We start from the raw sequence: 24,631 nt of genomic DNA, 5'->3' as shown, positions 1-24,631 counted from the left end.
TTCAGGCAGGTAGTGTAGATCTAGCCTCAGAGGTGATGTGGAAGGGGGGAATGTAAGTTACATGTCACACAGGGATTTCAAGGCTCAGGTCAAAATGTAAAACTGGGGCCTCGCAGTGAATCATCAGTTTTTAATGAACAACTCACATTCCATTGCGTCCTTGACTATTTTCAGTTCCCCATTCAGTCCCATCCCCTTTATTTTTCTTTTTTTTTGTTTGTTTTTTTTTGTTATCAGCTTCTTTAACTTGGTCTTTTCCCCCACTCCCTTCACATTCCACCCCAACATCTCCCGCTTTCACTCTGTCCCTGCCCGTTGGCCCTGGCACTCTCAGGTGTTACGTAAAATATCAGTTATTGTATTAGTTGAAAACCATGATTCAGACCAATTTCTCATTTTTAGGGAAATATTTAAAATGGCTCAAAATAATTGTTGACAGGTGCATATTCCTTATATTTATTGCGTCAACCAGCTTTTGCCTTCGGTTTCAAATCTAAATTGAAATGTTGAAGTATGAGGCTGAGCTGAAACAGAGAAACTTTGTTCTAGTCAGTATTCCAGTCTGCTCATTGGTGTGCGCGTCAGAAGAGCAGCTCCTGCTCCCATGAACTGATTTTAGTTCAAAAGCACCATGTGAGTAAGGAGGAGACTCGTGTATGCAACAGCATTGATGGTGTTGTACGTTGCTGCCTCAGCAGAGACACGAGGACTGACTGGGCATAGAGAGTGAGCTACTGTGCCCTCTCGCTGTCCACTGCCCAGTTCTGTGGATGACTTGAGAAGTTCAGGTGCCAAGGGTCAGTCCAGCACCTTTCACCAACACTCTAGCCTAATGAAAGGCTGGTAACTTTAAAAAGAAAGTTTGCGAGCAAGTCGTTCTGATGAAACAATAGCTCCACCCTGGGGTCATTCCATGTAGTTGTGAGAGCCCTCGGGCAGTGCACAAGTTAAGAGTCATCCATCTGAATAATGGGGACAGATTGATTTGGTAAGTTGCTTTTCTTTCCTGTTGGGAATGGCTGCATTTTATTGAGTATGCTAATGGAAAATGTCATTTTAAAATGTTTTGCTTAAACCCTTATAATTAGGAAGATTATGTGAGAGAAACCTTGTGCTGTTCTTTAGGCTCCCAGCTGCATGTTCCCACTTATCCCCAAAATAATGGTACCTCCTAGAAAGAGTAAACCTTGTGGACATGGACATGACTGTAAACTCCAAGCACCGGGAAAACCCAAGGGTAACACCACTAAGGCCTTAAGCAGCCCGTGATCTGTGTGTGTGACTTTCATTGCTACTGGAGAATGGGGCTATGACCTCTAGTGAGTTTGCCTGTGAGCACCAGTAGGAATGCTTAGCGGAATTGTAGCGCTGATATGGATAGTTGTTATATGAACGAACCATCTGTTAGATCATAGAATCATAGGGTTAGAAGGGACTGCAAGGGTCATCTAGTCTAAGCTCCAGCCAAGATGCAGGATTTGTTGTGTCTAAACAGTCCAAGACAGATGGCTATGTGGCCTCCTTTAAAAAAGCTCCAGTGAAGGAGCTTCCACACCCTCCCGAGGCATCTGTTCCATTGTCCTACTGTTCTTACAGTTAGGAAGTTTTTCCTGAGATTTAATCTAAATCTGCTATGCTGTTGTTTGAAGCCATTGCCTCTTGTCCTGCCTGCTGTGGCAATAGAGAACAACTTTTCTCCATCCTTTTCATGGCAGCCTTTCAAGTATTTGAAGACCACTATTATATCCTCCCTTAGGCCTGGTCCCCACTAAGCCCCCACTTCAGACTAAGGTACGCAAATTCAGCTACGTTATTAACGTAGCTGAATTCGAAGTACCTTAGTCCAAACTTACCGCGGGTCCAGACGCGGCAGGGAGGCTCCCCCGTCGATGCTGCGTACTTCTCTCGCCGAGCTGGAATACCAGTGTCGACGGCGAGCACTTCCGGGATCGATTTATCGCGTCTAAACCAGACGCGATAAATCGATCCCAGAACATCGATTGCCTGCCGCCGGACCCTCCGGTAAGTGTAGACGTACCCTTTATCTCCTCTTTTCCAAACTAAACATACCCAGTTCCTTCAGTCTGTGCTCATATGGCTGCATTCCATCCTTCTGATCATCTTTGTCCCTCACCTCTGGATCCTTTCCAGTTTTTCTATATCCTTTCTATACATTGGTGACCAAAATTGGACACAGTACTCCAGCTGAGGCCTAACCAGCGCCGCGTAGAGCGGTGCTATCACCTCCCGTGACTTGCATACTATGCCTCTGTTAATGCCACCTAAACTTGCATTTGCTTCCCGCCCCCCCCCCAACAGCATCACATTGCTGACTCATGCTGAGACTGTGATCCACCACAACTCCCAGATCCTTCTCAGCAGTGCTGCTGCCAAGCCAGTTATCCCCCATTCTGTATTTGTGCATTTGGTTTTTCTTCCCGAAGTGTACCATCTTACTCTTCTCTTTGTTGAATTTATTTTGTTGTCTACAGCCCACTACTCAAGGTCCCTCTGAATTTTAGCTCTATTCTCCAAAGTGTTGGCAACCCCCTTCTAGCCCCCAGCTTTGTGTCATCTGCAGATTTGATCAGTATACTCTCTATTCCTCCCTCGAGGTCATTCATAACAATGTTAAACAACACCAGATCCAGAACAGATCCCCAGGTAACCCCACTTGAGACCTCCTTCCAATCTGACATCATTCCATTAATAGTTACTCTTTGTTTGGGGTTGTTTAACCAATTACATATCCACTTAATGATAGTTCTGTTGAGCCCACATTTCTCCAGCTTATTTATCAAAATGTCATGTAGGGACTGTATCAAAAGCCTTGCTGAAGTCCAGGTATATTATAAAATTTTACCTGCTAGCAAGGCAACAGCAAACATGCTGACATGGGCATTCCTATATTCATTTAATTGCATCCCTCATTTCAAATGGCTTGCATCTAGTATTTATATGTGGTTTTCTTCTATATTAACCCTATGTGCTATTCCCTAAGCGGAGGATGCCCGAATCTGTGCAATGGCTAAAGTGGATCAGAGTAGAAGGGAGAGCTGACCAATTTGGTGACTGTCATGATAGGTCTCAGAATCATCTGCTGATGCAGGGATGTGTCCTCTCATGGTGATGGATTGCTGCAGGAGGAAGAGAATGGAGATGAGAGAAATGTGTCTGAGTTAATATCTCCCAGCAGAGCCATACTTGGCAAAAACAAAGGGTGCAGGGGTGAATGTGTGCATAGTGCCTGAGCTGCGCAGGGACACATCTCTGCTATTCCTGGTCCCCATTTCCATAAATATGCTACCATTTAAACATGACCAAGGTTGAAAGTTGCTACTGATGTACAATCAATAGAAATGGGGCTCTGGGATTCCCTCATCTGGACATTCTGGAAATATCTGAAACAATTTCCTGTCGTTTAGAAGATTTTAAGACATTGCAGAAGCACCAAAGCAATTAAGGCCCAAACTCTCTAACATTTCCCACGAGACATGCACATTAAAACATTAAAAACCACGCTAAGTGCCAGTATTTTGATGTGAAAAACTCCTCCCCTATATGTAAGAATACTGGGCTCATCTGCCACCCACGCTCAGCTTTCTGAAGCCCTTTTGAGTCCCTGAAATATAAATCAAATGTCAGCATTTACTTTGGTAACAGATCTTCTACATACCAAAAACTTTTCTCCCCTCACTGTGTCTCTTGGGTTCTCTGTCCTGCTCTTTCCTTTCCTAATTCTCTTCACTTTTTTCCTTTCCCTCGCTCTGCCTCTTTCTTCCATAGTCGTTCACTTTTCCCTTTGGACTGGGGGAAGAGTTGGCTGAACTTGTATCCATGCCCGTATTGGAGGGTGTAGAACTGCCGGATGTGACAAAGGTTCTTGCTGCTAAGGTGTTTTATTAGCTCTGGGGCTGGTCATCCAAGTAGAAGAGGAAGTCAAGAGCACCTTTTTCCATCAGTGCTTGGTGGGGCAAACGTGAACTTCTCTCACTGACCTTGCCATCGTTTCCCATGCTTTCCTCACGTGATTATGTTGCTGCAGTGCGCTCTACAAGGGGCTGCATGGGGAGTGACTCAGCAACAGAAGCAAGAGCAGCTGCGTGCTTACAGTACTGCCAGCTCTCATGATTTTTCACCTGTGACATGATTTCGGGTGGGGCTGGAACCAGTCAGGTGATGACAGATGCTCCAGCCCTCTAGTAAATTTGAACCCTCTGATTGCCTGCCTGCCCCTGGGGGGTGAGCAGCTACAGGAAGAGCTCTCTCTCCCCCAGCAACCCTCCTGCAGCAACCCCAGGCGACGCTCACAGGAAGGGAGGAGGGAGCTAAAGAGCAGGTGGCTCAGCTTGGCTCCACTCCATCCACCCCCTCTCCTCCTGTGAGCAATGGTAATGGGATGGTGCCTCTGCTCCTCCTGCACCTCCTTCCTGCAGTGCCCGCCCTGGGATGGGCCAGAGAGGGTGAAGAGCCCCTGGGGCTGACCCCCCCCAGCTGGGAAAAGGGAGAGGGAACCCCACTCAGCTCCTTCCAGCCTGGGAGAGGGAGGGGAAGAACCCCCAGGGAGAACAGAGGGGAGCTGAATTTATGAGGGTGGGGGCAGCGGATGAAGAGATGTGGCGGTGAGCGCTCCTGAAGCAGGGGTCATCTTACCCAATAAATTGGGGACAGTGGGCAACAGTCATTGTCACACACACACAGGGGATGGACACGGATTTCAAAAATCAAAGGACAGACCAAAAAAACACAGAATATCTTTTTTTTTAAAATATCTGGTTATTTTGGGAGTCCAACTCATGATTTTTGATCTCTGGAGGTTGTCAATGATGATCTTAGTAAGTGGTGTTTTACATTAAGAACATATTGTGGCAGAAGGAAGTTGGAAACCTTTCCCCCGTGCTTTTTGTCTCTTAAAAATGTAAGATAGATTCCTGTGGATGAGAGTGAATGGGTTGTAAAAGGAGCTTGTACATATCAGCAGCTGTTGGGTTGGCAGAGTAAAGGTGTGTGTGTGTGAATGGGGTGTACTCAGGCATTGCTGAAATAGGGCAGAGTTAAGGATACATGAGCAACCTGAACTGTGCATTTCCTGGTTTTCAGAAATTTGAGTTTTGCTCAACTTATGGGATGACATAACACCAAACAACCTTAACCTTGTTAACCTATTTTTTTGCCATTGAATTATACCAGTGCTCTGGCTGCCAATGAGCTTCCAAATGGAATCCTTGTTGACTTTAACCTATAAGGCCCTAAATGGTTTGAGAGCTGGTTAATTGGTGAGAGATCACCTCCCTCCCCGTGCTATCCTCCTGCATTTGAGATCAACAAAAGCATTTGAGTTGGAGCACTCTCAATATTAAAGAATGGAAGCTGCTGACCGCGTGTTCTCCATGAGAGGTCCTTGACTTAGGAACTTGTCCATGGTCCACCACAGCCTGGATTAGTTAACCTCCAGGCCAGCTGCAGGCTCATCTTCGCTTGCAATGTAGTTGCACTGCCCCTGGTCTGGAGTAGATGGGGTTTGTGACATCACAGTTCCTTCCCTGGCTTTGCCTCTAGACTAGTACCAGATTATGACCTCCTCCATTCCAGCCTATGCTTTGGGGGTGGTTGGAGTTAACATGTCACCCCTTGCCCACCCCTGCCTGCCCACTCACCACCCACCTACAGGGGATGGGAAGAAGTGGCCTCATGGAGTCTACTCCCTTCTCTGTGCTGTGACCCATGATGGAGGCAGCCTGTAAAGGGGAATAAAAGGGCCTTTCTTCTCCTCCCTTACACAGGTGCATAAGGCAAACCACAATCTTGTCCAATATAAACTCAGCCTCCCAAAATTGTCTTAAAAATTTACCAGCCCTGTCTCAAAATCTACTTACTCACCCTTTGCTATGATGATTGATAATAAAGGTAAAAATAATGAGATTTTGCTCACCTGTCCAAACAAACAAAAACACACAACAGCAAACCTCACCCCGTGTGAGCAGGCAAAGGGAATTTTGCAAAGCTGTGGGAACCCTACACATAAAAGTCCTTCCTAACACTGCTGCTATTTGTACCTTGCCTGTTTCGCATAAGTCAGTGCCCAGCTGAGAGAGAGAGAATGAACTTCCTTCCTTTCTAGGTGTGTTTTGAACTGCAAGGTATTCATTCTGAGATGCACAGGTACAGTTCACATTCTAATTATTACTGAGTTCTGTGTAATATTTTTACTCCTATAGCTAGATACAACTAACAGTTTTTCCTCTTTTATACAGCTATCTACTTCCCATGAGAGAGCTGGCTGGTTATTTGATGTGCCCCAAACAGCAGATAGATAGTTTTATTTTAACAAAGCTTTCCTATTGATATTTGCAGCAACAGTTTTATTGGTTATTGGAAATCTCAGAGCAGTTCACTTCATTTTAGGATTGTGCTTCTAGCATTTAGAAAAAAATATGAGGGCACGATATTGCTTTGATTTTACTTTTTTTTTTTTTTTGGCTTCATGTGGAAGTGATATTCTAATGTCCAAAAATAAAAAGGAGGATGGAAGAGAACTGGGTTTTTTCTTTAAAGGTTGAAGCAGCTGCAATAGACTTGCTCAATGATATTAGAAAGTTAAGAGATTATATTTTATTTTAGAAAGGAGAAATTTTCTTCATATCATACTTAGCTATGCACAATGTAGAATTCTGCACTGTGAGATGGTCAATTGATAGAGAGTAATTGTACTGGCTTTGAAAATGGAATTTCAGCTCTATGTTCTTAGTCCATTTAACAAAAAATGTCTGTGCACACACATCTTATATAAAATTGATTGCATTTGGAGCTTAATCAATGGTTGATGGGGATTGTAGTGAAACCTTCCTGGTTTGGCCACATGTTGGATGGTGTAGGAATGGAAATCAAAATGATAGGAACTTATGTGCATATCTGAGGGTAGGTCTACACTTACCTCTGGGTCCGGTGGTAAGCAATCGATCTTCTGGGATCGATCCCGGAAGTGCTTGCCGTCGACGCCGATACTCCAGCTCGGTGAGAGGAGTACGCGGCATCGATGGGGGAGCCTGCCTGCCACGTCTGGACCCGTGGTAAGTTCAAACTAAGGTACTTCGAATTCAGCTACGTTATTAACGTAGCTGAATTTGCGTACCTTAGTCCAAAATGGGGGGTTAGTGTGGACCAGGCCTGAGACTACCAGTTAAGTTTTATTTGTAAGTTATGGAGTCTAGTCTGCAAGCCTCCATAGGTAAGTCCCTACCAAATTCACGGCCATGAAAAATGTGTCACAGACCGTGAAATCTGGTCTTTTGTGTGCTTTTACCCTATACTATACAGATTTCATAGGGGAGACCCACATTTCTCAAATTGGGTTCCTGATCCAAAAGGGAGCTGCGGGGGAGGGGGTCACAGTATTGCCACCCTTACTTCTGTGCTGCCTTCAGAGCTGGGTGGCCAGAGAGCAATGGCTGTTGGCTGGGTGCCCAGCTCTGAAGGCTGTGCCCTGCCAGCAGCAGCGCAGAATTAAGGGTGAACATACCATACCATGCCACCCTTACTTCTGCATTGCTGCCTTCAGAGCTGGGCGGCCAGAGAGTGGCAGTTGCTGACTGAGGGCCCAACTCTGCAGGCAGCAGTGCAGAAGTAAGGGTGGCAATATCATACCGTGCCATCCTTCCTTCTGCGCTGCTGCCGGCAGCGGATCTGCCTTCAGAACTGGGCTCCTGGCCAGCAGCTGCCTCTCTCCAGCTGCCCAGCTCTGAAGGCAACACTACTGCCAACAGCTGCGCAGAAGGAAGGGGAGCAGTACCGCAACTCCCACTACAATAACCTTGTGACTCCCCCGTAACTTTTTTGGGTCAAGACCCCTAAAATAACAACACCATGAAATTTCAGATTTAAATAGCTGAAATCATGACATTTATGATTTTTAAAATCCGGTGACTATGAAATTGACCAAAATGGACTGTGACTTTGGTAGAGCCCTATCCATAGGCCACTAGTGAACTATGTGGGAGGATGGACCAAAGATGCAAGGTCAAAACCCCAGCCAACTTGCAGGGGTGCTGGAACAATTTGTACAGTAGGGATACTGAGAGCCATTGAACCAAACTCTAACCACTGTATATGATGGAAACCACTTCAAGCCAGGGTTGACATCAGGCCACATATTTATCGAGGTCATTTCACCCACCCCAGAAATACAGCCAACTCTGAGTGAAACCTGTGCAGTCAACCTCCGCAACCCTTTAGGACCAGGAAGGAAGAATTATTTTGCGAGATAAAACTTAATGGGAGTCTGTGTAGGTAGAAAGTAATGATCCAGATTGGAGTTTGGTCAGGACCTCAGGTATAACACCTCTTGTCGCATGAGTTCTTGTTGGACGTTTGGCACTTTTCTACTCATCAGACTATTGCCTGCCTAAGAGTCACACACAAAGGCCAGATTTGTAACAGTTTTCAGGTGTTGGTCTGCTCAGCGTTGCAAAGTCTAAGTGATTTAGATGGCTAAATCCCAGTTTGACTTTTAATGAGACTTATGCTCCCAAGTCACTTTTGAAAACGGGACTTCGCCATCTAAGTCACCTAGGCACAGATTTTTAAAGATATTTAAGGGCCTAACTTTCATTGAAATCCATGAAAGTTAGGCACCTAAATGCCTTTAAAAATCCAGCTCTTAGGCATTGCAATTGCAAGCAGAGCACTGTTCAAATACCTTTTCAAAGCTGGGCTGAAATGCCTGCACGACTACAGAGCTCTAGAGAGACTGCATGGCATGAGCAATGATGTGTGCTCAGAACCAATGGGAGGTCTGAACAGGGATTTTGTTGTCTTCTTTCTGTCTTATTGCTTCTGTTAAGTTTGTCAAACCACAATGAGCAGGCTGTCCACACACAATGAACTACCTGCTTAACCAAGAAGAAGTGGGTAATGCAGTGGTCAGGGGAATCCTTTGTTTAGTTTAAATGGAAGGGATGGATCATTTTGGGGGGCACTGACCTGAATTTAATATTACTAATGTTATCTGGTATGTATTCATTTTAATGAAATCCATATGGGCTCGTCCCTAATTCAATATAATAGTCAAAAAGCAGTTTTCTTTTAAACTTCGCTTTTTATTTTTCCATTAAAAGATGCATAGGTAATCTACAAGACCATGCAGTCATTAAATAATAATGTAGCAGAAATAGAAAAGAGGTGAGACCCTCAAATGTAATTCAATAAACTTCACACAACAAAGGAAGTAATGTCCAACACAGAGTTAAAAGAACTACAGACCAATTAGTTGGGTCAACTAGTCAGCAGGTCAGGCAAATAAAAGCACATCTGGAACAAATCCATCTCATGATATAAGTTGTCCTGTTGTCTTTAAGAAGATGTCACATTTTGATGAGCAATAGCTGCCTTCCAATTTTATGTGGCGTTTAAGACAAGCAGATGAATCCTTTTGTGCAAAAGAGAGTGAGAGAGATACTCCTATGTTGCAAGCAACCTCAGTTTCCTAAATGCCCATTCAGGATGTGTGCCCTAATTTTTAGTGCTACCCAAAGCACGTGATCAGATCCAGTAGGGCAAAATTAGTCTAAATCGGGGGTTGGCAACGTTTGGCACGCGGCTCGCCAGGGTAAGCACCCTGGCAGGCCGGGCCAATTTATTTACCTGCTGACACGGCAGGTTCGGCCGATCGCGGCCCCCATTGGCCGCGGTTCACCGTCCCGGGCCAATGAGGGCGGCGGGAAGCAGCACGGGCGATGTGCTGGCCGCAGCTTCCTGCCGCCCCCATTGGCCCGGGACGGCAAACCGCGGCCAGTGGGGGCTGCGATCGGCCGAACCTGCCACATCAGCAGGTAAATAAACTGACCCGGCCCGCCAGCGTGCTTACCCTGGCGAGCCACGTGTCAAACGTTGCCAACCCCTGGTCTAAATGTATTGAGTAAGGAGTTTAATGCTCAAAGACTTTTGGGGTGAGATTTTCAAAAGTGCCTAAGTGATCTGGGCACAAGTCACATTGGCTTTAAGGTCCTATGTCATTTAGTAGTTTTCAAAATCCTGCCCTTGGAAACTAAAGGCAGCAGTTTCAAGCTGATGGGATTTAAGCAGGTTTTATATTGTGGATGTGTTAGCTACAGGTTGTGAACACATAGGTGTAAGATGTGCTGATTTTGCTATTTAATATCTGTGCTCAAAGGTGTGTCCTGGAGTACTTAAACATTTTAAACAAGTTGTAAATAAAGTGGAATTTGCCTACCCATTTTTCTCCCCAAAAAGCCATAGCTTACTTCTTGGGTTGACTCCTGCCTGCTCGAAAGTCATGATAGTATTGTTAAATTAAAGAACAAGACCTAAATAACCCCACAGAGCATTAACCCCTTAAGCATTTCAATGATTAACATAGAAGCAATTATATAGCTGCATAATCCTCATAGCTGGTTGTTTGATAAGCAATAATGCAGCAGCGATCTAACTAGAACCCCTTAAATGGAAATTAGTCAACATCTGTACTATTAATATTGTAAAGAAGATGTAATATATAAGTAGGTAGAATGTGGTTTTATTTCCTCGTTTGCTTCATGAAGAAATCAGGATGTAATTGAATTTACATTGGTAATATAAGTAATAATTCTCTAATTTAAATATATTGGGCCAGATCCTAAGCTGTGTAAATCAGTGTAGTCCATTGAAGTCATACCTAAAAATTTGGTCTCATGCCAGTAAATTAACTTTAGTGTTAATAGGAAGAATGAATTAATGCATGAACATTAATAAATAATGTATAGAACCTAATTAGGATTTTAAATGTGCAAAATACATTACAGACATTAACTAATTAACTGGAACTTTCATAATAAGCCTAAAAATAATTGACTTCTAATGAACTGATTTTAATGTTTCTGGCTGGGATTTCCAAAGAACCCAAGGGAATTAGGTGCACAAATCCTATTGAGATTCATTGGGCTTTGGTTAGCTGAATTCCTTAGGCTCTTTTCAAAATCCCAATCTCTGTAATTTGTAGAGGGAAAAGTCAGGTCAATGAATGGAATGGATACATTCTGAAAAGAAAGCCACATGGTAAGTGTGTCCTATATGTGTGAATAGAGCCCATATGTTCAGTTGGTCCCTTGTCAAAACATCCATCCAATTGACTTGCTGCTCATCTCTTGCATCTTAGGCTTGCTCTCTTAAGCACTTCTTCCTACCGAGAGTGCATGTATAAGAAGCATAGGGAATCTCCACTGGGATCAGAACCTGAATATAAAGGACATATACATGAGTAGCTCACCTCCAATTGGAGTACCCATCAACCTCAGCGGTATCATTGAACTAAAATCAATATTCAGTAGAACCTGAGGGCACTCAACACGTCAAAAGATCAAGCCACCAGGTACCATTCCTGCCCTTATTGAAGTCAATGGGATTTTTGCTATGAACTTAAATGGGAGCAGGAGCAGACCTATACTGGCTATTTAAAGGGGGCCAGGATAAGAGTAGTGAGGGAAGGGAACCCAGATCCAGGGGAAGGAAAACAGAGAATAAGGGAAGACTAATTCATCTGTCAAAAGTGGCAATCGTAAAATCAAATACCCTGATTTTCCTCTCATTTATACCAGGTTTATACTAGTGTAACTTCCTCAGGCCAGCTCCTCAGCCACACCTGGGCACCACTCTGAGCAGCTGAGGGGGAGAGAGACAAATGCTGCACAGCTTCCACCCTTGTCCCGCTCCCATCCCAGAGTTGTGCCCAAGTTTAAATGATACCCAGCTGCAACAAAACAGCAAGAGGCTGTTCTAGCAGCTGGGGATTTCTGGAGCACAGCCAGGCTCTGACCACATCCCTTTTCCTTCACCACGCCCGCAACACACTGGCCCTGCATCACAAGAGGGAATCCATAGGAACCCGGTTAACTAGCTTTTGTGGCCAATTTGCACCACCAGAGCAGTGCAAAGGAAACATATTTCTAGTGGGCTGGGCTTTTCTAAAGGACCCCATGCATTTAATATTTTAACAGTTCCCTCACCTCCTTCTCATTGGTCAATCCAAATTTCTTCAGGTCTATGTCATCATAATAAATGTTGTTCAAGGTGACTTCAATCTCCTGTATCTGAAATGATAAAAATCTGAAACTGTCAGTTTGTCACCAGACTTTCCTGTGTGACAATCTGATAAAGTATTTTAACAATTGAAAGGTCACAAAAGGAAGGGGAGCAAAGAGGATAAAAGGGGCCCATTTTAGAAACACTTGAACATTATTCTGTAGCTAGGGTGACCAGACGTCCCGATAAAATTGGGACTGTCCTGATATTTAGGCAATTTGTCCCGATATTTTGTGGCACTCCCCTTTTTTTTTTTCTTCCTCTGCCTGCGACCCCCTTCCCACCCCCATGTGTCCTGATATATTTTTCCTTTTATCTGGTCACCGTATCTATAGCATTCTTCCCTTTTGTTTCTGAGTCTGTTCCTGTGAAGTGCTGAGTGCCCGTCACATCCATTATCCTCATAGGAAGTGCTCTGCATTTTCTCTGCATTCTCATTTTCCCAAAACAGCTAGCTGCCCCTTCAGGCAGGTTCATATTTTACTTAGGTTATCTAGACAAATGGGCTCAGCCTGAACTTCTCAGTGGGTCCCACGACTGTATTTGCTTTATGAGCTAAATATTAAATGGTGAAAAAGATACCTGTGGAATTCTCGCCAGGGTGAGCATCTGAATATTGTTGACAGTCTTCTGGTGAGAGGGTGAGTATTTCCCACAGTCAGGTGGCCCAGAAAATGCCTCAAGGACACTCTCATGAACAGTGTCCCTTCAAAATATTGTGTGAAAGTAAAGCTCTAAAATTACTGATGAAACATTTTATTACTTGCTGTTATGCTTGTTTATCTGTAATATTTTATTTTCATTTCCTTTGTCTCTTTCTAACAACAATATAACACAGGGTTTGTACTAAGCCCTCAACTAACCAATTCCCCCTCCCACTCCAATCCCCCATACCCTGTAATATTGCAAATCAGCATTTTATTTAAGCTATTTAGATTATTTTGCTGAGGTGCACTGTGTTCAAATATGAACTACCCAGTCCAGATCATCAGTTGGTGTAAACCAGCAGAGTTCTAAATTGGAGCTACCCCAGTTTACACCAGCTGACAATCCAGCACTCAGAGCCTTATTTTCAGAAGTACTGAACACTCGTAACTTCAGCTGAAGTCAATGGGAGCTGTGGGTGCTCAGCAACTGAAAATCAGGCCTAGGGAATTTAAATATGGCAGTTTTAATGGTAACAAAAAGCAAGCTGGGGTTGGTTTTAGAGCACAGTCTGTGCAGTGCCTACTGCATGTGGAGGGTTGGTTGGTTTGTTTTTGAGGGAGTCTAGCATAATACATTTGCCAGCAGACGTGATTCAATTCAGTACATACCATACGCAGTCAAAGTCAATATCTTGACACTCGCCATAGGACCACTTGCAGAATAGTTCTGCACTTAAAACCCTGTCGGTCCGGTCAGGAATCGTGGTGTATTTGTCCCTGTGAAAGCCTTGAAATCCAGACTGTGTTGTTTTCTTAAGTTTCAGCTCTTTAATTCCAGAGATAACAAGGGGACAACCTGTGATCCAAAAATATTAGAGGGAAAAGATCAGCTCCTATTCATGCAGGGAGATGGGAACTCTGTGCTGGGGTGATGTCCTGCCATGCAGCATTCACTCAGAGGTGTAATTTTTTGCATTTGTGTGATACTTCGGTATTGCTCAACATTATTGTCTGCACACAGACATATGGAGCTGAGAGCCAACTTCTATACATTAGAAGTTAGTGTGATCTTGAAAGGTGCTGTAGGTCCTTTCCTAAGGAGTGGCACACTCCCAATCCAATTCCCATTAAAATCAATGGGAATTAAAGGCATTCCACACCTTACCTTTTTGATCAGCCCCTTGGCCATGTCTGTGCCACAGGCTTTCTCTCACACAATGTACATCAGTATACAGACGTCAAACTTAGTATATCACTCATGTGCGTGCATACTTGGCTGCTTGCAGCAGCACTGCACATACTCACCAGGACTGCTTGTGTCAATGCAAAGTGCAGTGTGCCATACACCGTTGTCTGGCACAATGCCTGTTGGGACATTTTTGCAGTGTGTTGCGGGACAGAAATGACTTGTCCACGGATCACTGAGAGCTAGGGGCCAAGTTCCCAGCATGCAAGTGTCTCCACCCCATAATGCCAGCCATATCCCATAATTTTTGCTCCTTATTTTTAAAACCTCACAATCCTGCATGGCACTTTTCGGTTTCCACCATCTCTGACAGAAGCATGGAGCCCACAGAGCTCTGCACTATTCTCATAAACATCACAAATACAGGACACATGATTCTCCTGTATTTGCAGAGGCACAGAAGTACCACACTTTAGCAGTCAGCCATACGTGTGTTCTGTGCTGAACTGTTCTCTGTGCCTTGAGCTTTGGTTGCTGTTAGGACATGTTTGGTGTTTGCTGTCTAGTTACAGCTATGACTGTTTTCCTCAGCCTCTGAGTTATGCGGCTTTGAGTACTGTAATGCATTCTGCAATGTTTGTTGTGTACTATTAACGATAATTTTATTCTCCAAAAATAGAAAATTGAGTGGCAAAAGCAGCACAGAAAAACCATGAGCAAAAAACTGCAGGCTATGCAATACAAACTTTAAACATATATTAACAGAATGGGACTTTGAAATTGGAAAGGCGGCTAACATTTCTGTCCATTTCAGTGTACAAATATAATCCGTTGTGCCTACAGATATGCCAGCTGTGGCTCTCAGAGGTCAGTGTACGTGAAGCTGTGGTTTTCCTTGCTGGCACCTGGCATGGAGTGGTAGGAATACAGATGTGGCTGTTATGCCACATGGAATGTAGGATGGTGCATGGAGCTGCTAGAATGGAGTTCTCTCAGGACTGCAAAGGGTGCGGAGTCCAGGATTTTTGGATCTGTACATCGACAGGTCTGCAAAAGCATTTGTATTTGCTGCCTAAGAAGACCCATTATGTCCTGGTGCATCTCCCTCTCCTTTTCCTGGGCCTTTCTCCTGTCCACTCTCTCTTGCTTCATGCCGTCTGCCATGATGGTCCTCCAGACCCTTTGTTCATGGTCTGATGCAGCACTGGCTTGCAGGAACTTGCTGAACATGTCCTTCCTACTCCTCTTCTTTCTCCTCCTCCTCAGGAGCTGGCATTCTGTGAGTGAGAAAGGTGTGCCCCTCAAGGTAGCAACAGCAGCAACTGCTGATACAAACAGACAAATGTACCATGGATTTACAGTCACAATGGAAAGGGAAAGATAAGTTTCAAAACTGCCTCCCTTATTCCAATAAAAATTTTTAATAAGACATTCTTACTGGCCCTTCAGCTTTGGAGCACCTCTGCACAGCACCATTCTCCAGCCCCAGTAATGGTGAGTATGGCCTGCCAGAGGCGAGGAGGGATGGGTGGGAAGGTATTTTGGTTTCATGAAACAACAGACTTTCTGTCCCTATTCCATGGGTATGAGCATAGGGCAAGGGCACTGATTATTGGCACTATTTTTCTCAAGTGGTCGTAATTTTAGCTGATATCTCACTCCTGGGGCTAACAAAGGCACAGAGAGCACAGCTGCTACTGGTGTCCCAAAGCCACCCGAGCCCATATGCTGCTAGCCTATATACTGCAATGGTGCCAGCCAAACTCGTCATGGAGTGGTGGGGGAAAGGAGGAAAAGATAAGGCAGCCATCCCTAGAAACCTTTAGGGGAGAAGTGTAGAGCACCTCCATGAAAGTTTCATAGAGGTCTCTCAGGAGGGTACATAAAAAAAATATTGCTTTGCCTGCCTCCTTGCCAATGAAAGCATATACAACTCCTACCGTTGTTAGTTCTACCTTTTGCCTTTTCTTCTACAAGTTAACCAATGAAAAGATGATACCTGTGTCTTATTAGCTTGGGGATGGGCTGGGTATCAGCTTTAAACTTAAACATTGTAAAGAAAATGCATGAACAGACTTACCCAAGATCCCTTCCCCTTCTTCAGTTCATCCGCGCTTAGCTGATGGGACTGACTAGACTGCAGCAGAATCTCAAACAGGTCGTGGCTTGGGGCATGGCTGGAGCCCCCTCTGCACCTCCCCACTTCTTCTCCACCTGCTCACTGTTCAGGGCTGGGGTCTCTGTCTCAGGCTCCTCCAAAGTAGCCATGGTGGTTTGCAGCGTGCGGGTAGAGTCTTGGCCAAGTATGCCATACATCTCATTGTAAAAGGAGCAGCTCAGCACCAGATCAATTGTTGCGCTTCCCTGTCCTTGTGGTATACCAGGTGCTGTTACTTTGCTTTCACGCAGCACTGCTCCTGGTGCCAATCATACCTCTTAGCCTGCTGGTAGGGGTCCATGTTTCTATGGCTGGTCTGTAGCTGTGCTTGCACAACCTCTTCTCCCCACACCCAGGAGATCCAGTATCTCCTGTCTACTCCAGGCAGGAGCATATCTAATGTGTAGACCCAATATGGTCAGCTGGGCAATAAGGAAAAGGCATTTCAAAAATTCGTGAAGCGGGGACAGCTTCCAGTCTCTGTGATCCACAGGCAGCGGAGTTCACAATTGTGACCAAAGTGATCTGTGTCGTAGGGAATAAGGCGTTGTGGGACAGCTGCTGGAGAATTTTAGGGTCAAGCCAGTCACATAGTGTCTACACTCCCACTGCATGACCATGGTTCATGCTGCTCAGGGAGATGGTTTTACTGCGTCGCTGTAATGGAGTGCTTATGTTAATGGGAGACACATGCACAAATAGGTTGATGCAAGGGGGCTTATGTCGAGCTAACTTTGTAGTGTAAACAAAGTCTTAGAGCTAGGACTTGTTTCAGCTCTCATTGAAGGCAATGGAAGGACTCCCATTGACTTCAGTGGGAACTGAATTGAGCCATAAGTGATGTGGCCTAAGAGAATGATGAGGTCAGTTTTTTCCTAAGTAACAACAGGGAGTATTGTAGGAAATCTACTATATATAGACTGGAACCCTTCTGAAAGTCCCTCTTTCACATCTATCTCAGTGTGAGTTCTGCATGTGTTATATTTGGAGACAAGCAGCCAATGTGAACTCTTGCAGTTTGGATAACTTGCAGACATTGGTTTTTGTACCCAAAGCTTCAAGTTGACAGTAGGTACTTTCAGTTTTGACCGCTACATCTAAAACTTATTACCGCAGATGTGAGGATTACAGCTTTCTTCTGAATACCAACCAGAAGATTTCTTGACTTTTTATTTGAGAAGCTCTTTTGGATGATCACACTGGAAAATTTCATGTGTCTAATCCTTTGGATTACACTGATAACTGAACATTTAACTTTTGTTTCCCTAGGCACTAGAAAAATTTTCTGAGCAAGAGAAGCTAGTTTTTTGTTTGGCCCCAGGTAACAATCAAATCTGTTTCGTGTGTGTGAATGGTTGCTGTGTCACAAATCTTTCTATTAAGATACTTGAGAGTTATCACTAGTGACAGTTGAGAGGTATTTCATTTTTTTAAGCATTGGAAAAGCACATGCCCCGCATACATAGCAATATCACGTCTGTATGGCATGTGAAACCAGCCTTGTGACTACACCCAGATGTCTCCAAAACTGAGACGCTACAGGTCCAAAAGGGAGTCTACTTTTCTACACCTGGTAAGGATAAATTTCCTTCTGCTGGCTCAGGAGATTGGCCGGGAGATGTAGTCTTTCAAGATGCTTATGCTCTGAAAAGTGATTGTATAAAAATGGCATCATGAGTAGGGATGGTTGAAAGTTTTCCATCAAAACTGTTTTTTTGACAGAAAATTGAGGTTTTGTCAAAACAAAATTTTTCATGAAAAGTATCTGCTTTCCATACAAAATGTTGCTTTTGTTGAAAACTTTTCGCTGAAAACCAAAAAATATATATATTTTTTTACTAACATTTGACATTTTTATTAGGAAAATAAAAATCTTCTGACCAGTTCTGATAACGAATTTTCATACTTATTCTGTGTCAGTGATTTTCACACTACGTTTGGCCAGTTGAAAAAGATAGCGTTTCCTAGCTGCCAGCTTTGTGTAGAATCTGAAAGGCAAGCTGGGTTCTTTCTGACTGTGAGTTCTTTAATAACATAGATTCTGCGGCTGGGTTTTAGTTAATAATTCTGATGATAATGTGCAAGCCAGAATAGACTCCAATTCACTCTCCCTTACTTGTATTAGCTCTTTCCTTTATAAGACAATATTTAAAGAATAGCCTGTAATAGAATTTCTTAATTTAAAAAAAATGGTCACTTGATACAGGAGATATTTAAAATGGATTGCCACATCTGAAATAATAATCACATTTTATTTTGCAGATACAGATCTCCTCTCATTTTTATTCTTGGCATTCTTTTTGTTGTTGTCTTAAACTTGTCTAAGGAGTTGTATCTCTAATTTCCAGGGGATTCCCCTCTATTTCATACCAGAACATTGGAGCAATTAAAGAAAAGACTGCCCTCAGTAATACTTCCCAGGTTTCATACAGAGCCTTATGCATGCTGGGACAGGACTTGAGGAGTTTAGTCAGTGCTGTTAAGTAATCATGCACTGGAGGTGCATGAGCAACGAAACTCCTAATTTATGTATTTTACTGTCAAGTATCACTGCCTCAGTTTAAGGAGCTCCCCTATAACCTGGGATATAGATGTTTTATATATCTATTGTTTTAAGCCAGAGGTCCCAAAACTGTGGCGCGTGCCCCCCTAGGGGGCATGGAGGAACATTGTGGGGGACCCGGCAGGTCCCAGACCAGCTCCCACAAGGGGCGGGGAGGGAGCACCACCCAGTCCCTCCCCACCCCCACCTCTGCTCTGGTCCTGCCCCAGCTGCATCCCCAGCTCCTGGCCCTGCACCTGGCCCTGGCCCCAGCCTCAGTGCAGCTCCGCTCCCGGCCCTGTGCCAGCTCCCAGCCTCAGCTGCTGGCCGCAGCTCTGTTCCAGGCCTGGGACCAAGACCAGGAGTGGAGCTGCACCTGGCCACGGGCCCAGATGCCGGACCCCACCACAGCCCAGCTGCGGCTCCGCTCCTGCCCCCGCCACGGCCCCAGCCTCGGACCCCGTATCCCTGTCTATGACCCCACCCCCACCCCCGGCCCTGACTCCAGAGGGGTCAGGCTGGTGGGCACTGATGGGGTAAGAGGGGTGCGACCCTCAAAATTTGGGGACCACTGTCTTAAGCTCATTATAGGTGCTCAGTCACCCACTGTGCAATGTTTATTGAAAGATAAAATACCTTATTTTATGCTATCAGTATATATAGGTTTTATGTTTTCTTTTCAGTTGCCAGATATTGAATCAATTAAATTAACCAAGACCTTTATTGACTCACAATAGCTCTGTGCTTGTTAACGTTCAATATGTTGATAATGAAATATGCTTATGATTATATTAATTCTCAGAGCTCTTTTTACTAGCAGAGTGAAAGGGTGAAATGCAAGCGTTGCCTGAAGTAAATTTCAAAGTCTAGTTAATAGGTGTGTAGGAGGAACATTAAAGATAGAGACAATTATCTTGCAAGAAATTAAAAAGGAAATAGTTGAAAACCATCTCTGGTGTTACTCCTCATCTATGCAGGAAATCCAGAGAAAACTATTAAAGGGCTGCATGATAGCGAGACTGAAAATTGAAGGTAAGTCATTTTGGTGAGTTATGGTACGTGCTTTTTGTTTGCAAACTCTCATAGGGTGCTCCCTCCAGCATGACCTTTTGTGGCCCTGTAGGTGCAGTACACTCAGCACCCCCTCAGGTTCTTTCAATCAATTATCCAGACTTGGGTTGGTTCAAAACATGTACCCCCTTCATGGGATCTAATTTATTAAGTCTGTTTATGGACGGTAACTTACTTCACTGGTGACCATAAGTCACCCCACTCTGGGTTCATACAAGAGTCCTAGTCAGCTCTTGTTCTTGTTCAAGAGTTCCCACCCAACCTCCACCCGTATCCCCCCTTTAAGGACCTGGGGTTGTGCTTCAGATGGTCACTTTCTCAAAACAGGAATCCTCAGCTCTCTTCCTTGGAGCTGGGTTGTAAATGTAACCCTTCTGCCAGGCAACAGCAACAAGGGCCAGGTTCAATATCTGGGGGTTCCTGTTAACATTACAAAACAGAACTGTCTTGAGCCCTCACCCAGAAATCTGGGAAAACTAAACGCCATACCTGGTTCTGCTAAGAGATAATACTTCCCCACTCGCAAGCACTAAGTCTGTCTATAGCAAAAAGAAACTTTTATTAAAAGGAACAGGGAACTTAGTATTAATTTGGGAAAAAACTGCAACAAAGATTCAGAAGTATGCACGCCGTATCTAAATACCCAACCCACAGTATTGTGGGCAGTATCCTTTGCCTCAGTTTCTGACCTTGCTTTGTGAAATTCTGACAAATGTCCCTTTAACACACTACTCCCCTTTCCTTCTGCTGCACCCTGCTCATGGTTGGTCACCCAAAATCAGTGACATCCCCAAATTCAGGGGTGCATTCACAAAGATTCACCTCCCACCCCAGAAAGGGTGTGGGTGTCAAGCAATGCCTCTCCTGCTGCCACTGCTCACCATTGCTGATGATGATGGCCACCACATTTACTGCTGCTCACTGTCCCCTCGTCCTCTAGCTGTGATGTAGTGTTCTGAGGTTACACTGCTTCGCCCAGTTCTTAGTGGTAAATCAGTGGATAGTGGGAAACCTCAGTTCTGCTGCATCCTCTGTGTTATCTTTCATTACAACACTATCCCCACACCAGGTCTAAGGCTCAGCCCCCAAAACTGCTCATCAATGATTTCAACTCCTGTGATCATTGAACAGAAACACAGTCTCTAATTTGATCTGATCAGCTCTGTCTTTAAACACCAGAGGGAAAGGATCAAATGGTATCTAGGACTCTTTAAACAAAGTCTGCGCCACCACCGGTTATCCCATCACCCGCTCACGTTCACGTGGATTTGGCATCACTACCTCCTGCTTGTGAGTGAAGTGCAAGTAAGGGTGGTCCCCTCAGCTGAGGCATGTTGGGTTCAGTTCTGCTGCCCTTTAGTCGTACAATAAGGATTACATTTCATTACCCCTTCACTCAAGACTACAGTGCATTTTAACCCAGAACAGCTGGAATTGATCACTTTGGCAAAGCCAGTATGTCTGCTGATTGCCTAGGCACAATAGGTGTGTCTATGCAAATGCCATCTGCTTCTGAAGTACTTTCCCCCCAGTTCATCAATAGATGGCAGTGGAGAGAGCTCACTCAGGCCCTGGCTCACATTAGGTAGCCAGTCTCTCCGTCTCTCCTTAAACAGGAGTTCCCACTCTCATCCTTGGAGCTGGGTTGTACTTAAGCCAGGTTCTCCATCAGCTGGCCTCTTTCCCCCCAATTAGTCCTCGGGCTCAGTGTGTTCAGCAGGTCAGCCCTCTCCATCTGCTATCTGCCCTACTATGAGGGAGGAGGCAGAATTTATGCTGGTCCTCTTCTCCCAGTTCATCCGCAATTGGTTCTGTGAAATTATAACTTTGCCCCACCCACTCTGCCAGGCTCCTGTGCCCTTAAAACAGCGTGATGGCATTTCCTCCCAAGCACCATTTATTCCTGGCACTGCTTCTGCTCTATCAATGTCTCCTAGGTCCTTGTATATACATTGGACCGTTCAAAATCTTAAAAGGCAATGCCACGTAACAGGGATGGACTGACCCCGTAGGCACCTCGATCCTTAAGGGACAGATTGCTCCCTCACACAAACATTCACAGCTTTTATGCATGTGGTGTACAAGGTTTGATGATGAGTCTTTAGACACTGAAAAATATGCAATACTATCACTGTATTAAAAGCAGGAGCTTTTCCAGAAAATGATATAAACTCTTTAATTTCATTCAGGTTTCTTTTTTCATTTCCTTGTAGAAGTTAAGAAAGGATGTGGAAACCCAAGTCAGAGTTGCTCATGCTGCCAAAAATGTGGCATTGGTTAAATGTCCTCCGGATCATAAAACATCTCTTCCTATAGAAAACTCAGGCCAAAATTCACTGGAAATTTGTCTCTGATGCTGCCTGTTCTACTGGTAGAAATACTAGAAAAAACACTCAGAATGAGCCTTTCAGAGCTCTTTGCTGTTCACAGAGGAAATGAGTTGTGCCAAGATACAAGGAGACATGCTAGATAACTCATAGAGGGGCCTTCCAATTCTAACAACCCTGTGAACCAGGAAGGGGACTTGATGGGTCATAAGACTGGTAATGAGCTACAGAGCCTTTCATCTCTAGATTATGAATTTGAATACAGCCTCAGTCAGTAGCAATTAAAAGTTGTTACTATCTGATGATTGTTCAGTACTAAGGAGCCTATTGTTACTATTTCTATCTCAGCAGTGCCTAGAAACTCCAGTCCCATTGTGCTTAACACTGTAGTGATCTCAGTCCAGTTCCTGGCATTACAGCCTCATGTTACATAAAACAAAATTTGGATCTAACTGGCATTCTTGAGGGCAGTCACAGCAATGAGATTGAATTTTTAGATTCAAATAGTAGCTAGATATCTAACACGTTAGTTTACATATGTAGGTGCAGCTTTAAATCCTACATTACTTGAGCACTCCAAAACTCTCATTGAACTCAGTGGGAGTTTTGGTGATGCAAGGAATTCAGAATTTGTGCACACACATTTTAGTGTTTACACATGAAAAATTGCTTGCACAGAGATATGGGTGCAACGTTAGAGGTTATACTGAGGTCCTCTAGCAGCCGGACCTAATTTGTAATGCAGAAATTGAATCTTTTTAGAAGCAAAGCCAACGTATATTCATGGGGTTTTACAGTGTTACTGTAAATTAGTCAGTTGGACTAAAATATTACATGTTTGGGAGTGTACTGACTGTTAGAGGAACACTAAAATTCAGACTATAGGCTATACTATGATGTATTAGTGGAAGCTGGTCATTTTCAGAAGCCAGTTCAGGCCTGTGAGTTTATGTAATAGTAAAGCTTTGTGAACAATTTGTAATTATTATGAGTTTAGGAGAACTCTATAAATATAAGGCTGGATTCTGCTCACCCATGATTCAGTGAGCAAGGACAAAGGATCAAACCTATCTTAAAAACTTTGAGGTGCCCCTTTCTTTGTTTTAGCGCTGTGGAGAATCTTTGATTATGTTCTAAGCCTTTAACTCCTGCAATCATCTCTAAACCTGTGTTTGTCTTTAATCAATAGAGACATTAAGGAAGGAGTAATGATTCTGAAGGAAAATTAGCAATTATTTTCTCACCATTCTGACACTGTTCGGCTTCACAAAAGCGAATTCCTTCAGGAACACAGATAAAGGAATGGACATGGGGAATTCCATTCTACAGATGTAAAACATATTTGTAAGTAAAACTGTAATGCATTGTAATATAACTTTTAAAAAATGAACTGAAAGAAACATCCAGAAAAACACATTAGTATTTTTTAGAACTGTCGCGTAATTGCAGTTAAATCACATGATTAACTCAAAAAATGAATCACGATTAAAAACATGAATTGCAATTAATCGCAGTTTTAATCACACTTTTAAACAATAGAATACCAATTGAAATTTATTAAATATTTTGGATGTTTTTCTACATTTTTATATATATTGTATTCTGTGTTGCAATTGAAATCAAAGTGTGTATATTTTTTATTACAAATATTTGCACTGTAAAAATGATAAAAGAAATAGTATTTTTCAATGCATCTCATACAAGTACTGTAGTGCAATCTCTTTGTCATGAAAGTGCAACTTACGAAGTAGATTTTTTTTTGTTACATAACTGCACTCAAAAACAAAACAATGTAAAATTTTAGACCTGCAAGTCCACTCAGTCATACTTCTTGTTCAGCCAATCGCTCAGCCAAACAAGTTTGTTTACATTTGCAGGAGATAATGCTGCCTGCTTCTTTTTTACAATGTCACCTGAAAGTGAGAATTTGCATGGCACTTTTGTAGCCGGCATTGCAAGGTATTTACTTGCCAGATGCGCTAAACATTTGTTTGCCCCTTCATGTCACCATTCCAGAGGACATGCTTCCATGCTAATGACGCTCATTAAAAAAAATGTGTTAATTAAATTTGTGACTGAACTCCTTGGGGGAGAATTGCATGTCCTCGGTTCTGTTTTACCCGCATTCTGTCCTATATTTCATGTTATAGCAGTCTTGGATAATGACCCAGCACATATTGTTCATTTTAGGAACACTTTCACTGCAGATTTGACAAAAACGCAAAGAAGGTACCAATATGAGATTTCTAAAGATAGCTACAGCACTTGACCCAAGGTTTAAGCATCTGAAGTGCCTTCCAAAATCTGAGAGGGACGAGGTGGGGAGCATGGTTTTAGAAGTCTTAAAAGAGCAACACTCTGATGCGAAAACTACAGAACCTGAACAACCAAAAAAGAAAATCAACGTTCTGCTGGTGGCGTCTGACTCAGATTATGAAAATGAACATATGTCGGTCTGCGCTGCTTTGGATTGTTATTGAGCAGAACCTGTCATCAGCATGGACGCATATCCCCTGGAATGGTGGTTGAAGCATGAAGGGACATATGAATCTTTAGCGCATCTGACACGTAAATATCTTGTGACACGAAGTACAACAGTGCCATGAGAATGCCTGTTCTCACTTTCAG

General features: G+C 43.7%; 1 protein-coding gene across 4 annotated transcripts in view; it reads right to left on the bottom strand.

Annotated features, from left to right (window-relative positions):
* Positions 1-9,644: 9,644 nt before the first annotated feature.
* The window catches only part of LOC128841436 (uricase-like), a 31,924-nt gene continuing 16,937 nt past the window's right edge, over positions 9,645-24,631 (bottom strand). For all 4 annotated transcript variants that reach the window (XM_054036443.1, XM_054036442.1, XM_054036441.1 and 1 more), the window contains exons 4-8: positions 23,248-23,326; positions 13,389-13,575; positions 12,655-12,778; positions 11,997-12,080; positions 9,645-11,226 (exon numbers count right to left, since the gene is read on the bottom strand). In XM_054036443.1, the coding sequence (XP_053892418.1) occupies positions 11,146-11,226; positions 11,997-12,080; positions 12,655-12,778; positions 13,389-13,575; positions 23,248-23,326 (555 nt within the window). In that variant the 3' untranslated portion in view covers positions 9,645-11,145. The remainder of the gene's footprint in view (positions 11,227-11,996; positions 12,081-12,654; positions 12,779-13,388; positions 13,576-23,247; positions 23,327-24,631) is intronic.

This window comes from Malaclemys terrapin, chromosome 8 (genome assembly GCF_027887155.1).
Source record: "Malaclemys terrapin pileata isolate rMalTer1 chromosome 8, rMalTer1.hap1, whole genome shotgun sequence".
Taxonomy (NCBI): domain Eukaryota; kingdom Metazoa; phylum Chordata; order Testudines; family Emydidae; genus Malaclemys; species Malaclemys terrapin.
Note: the sequence above shows the minus strand (reverse complement) of the source record. Positions and strands in the feature narration are given on the sequence as shown.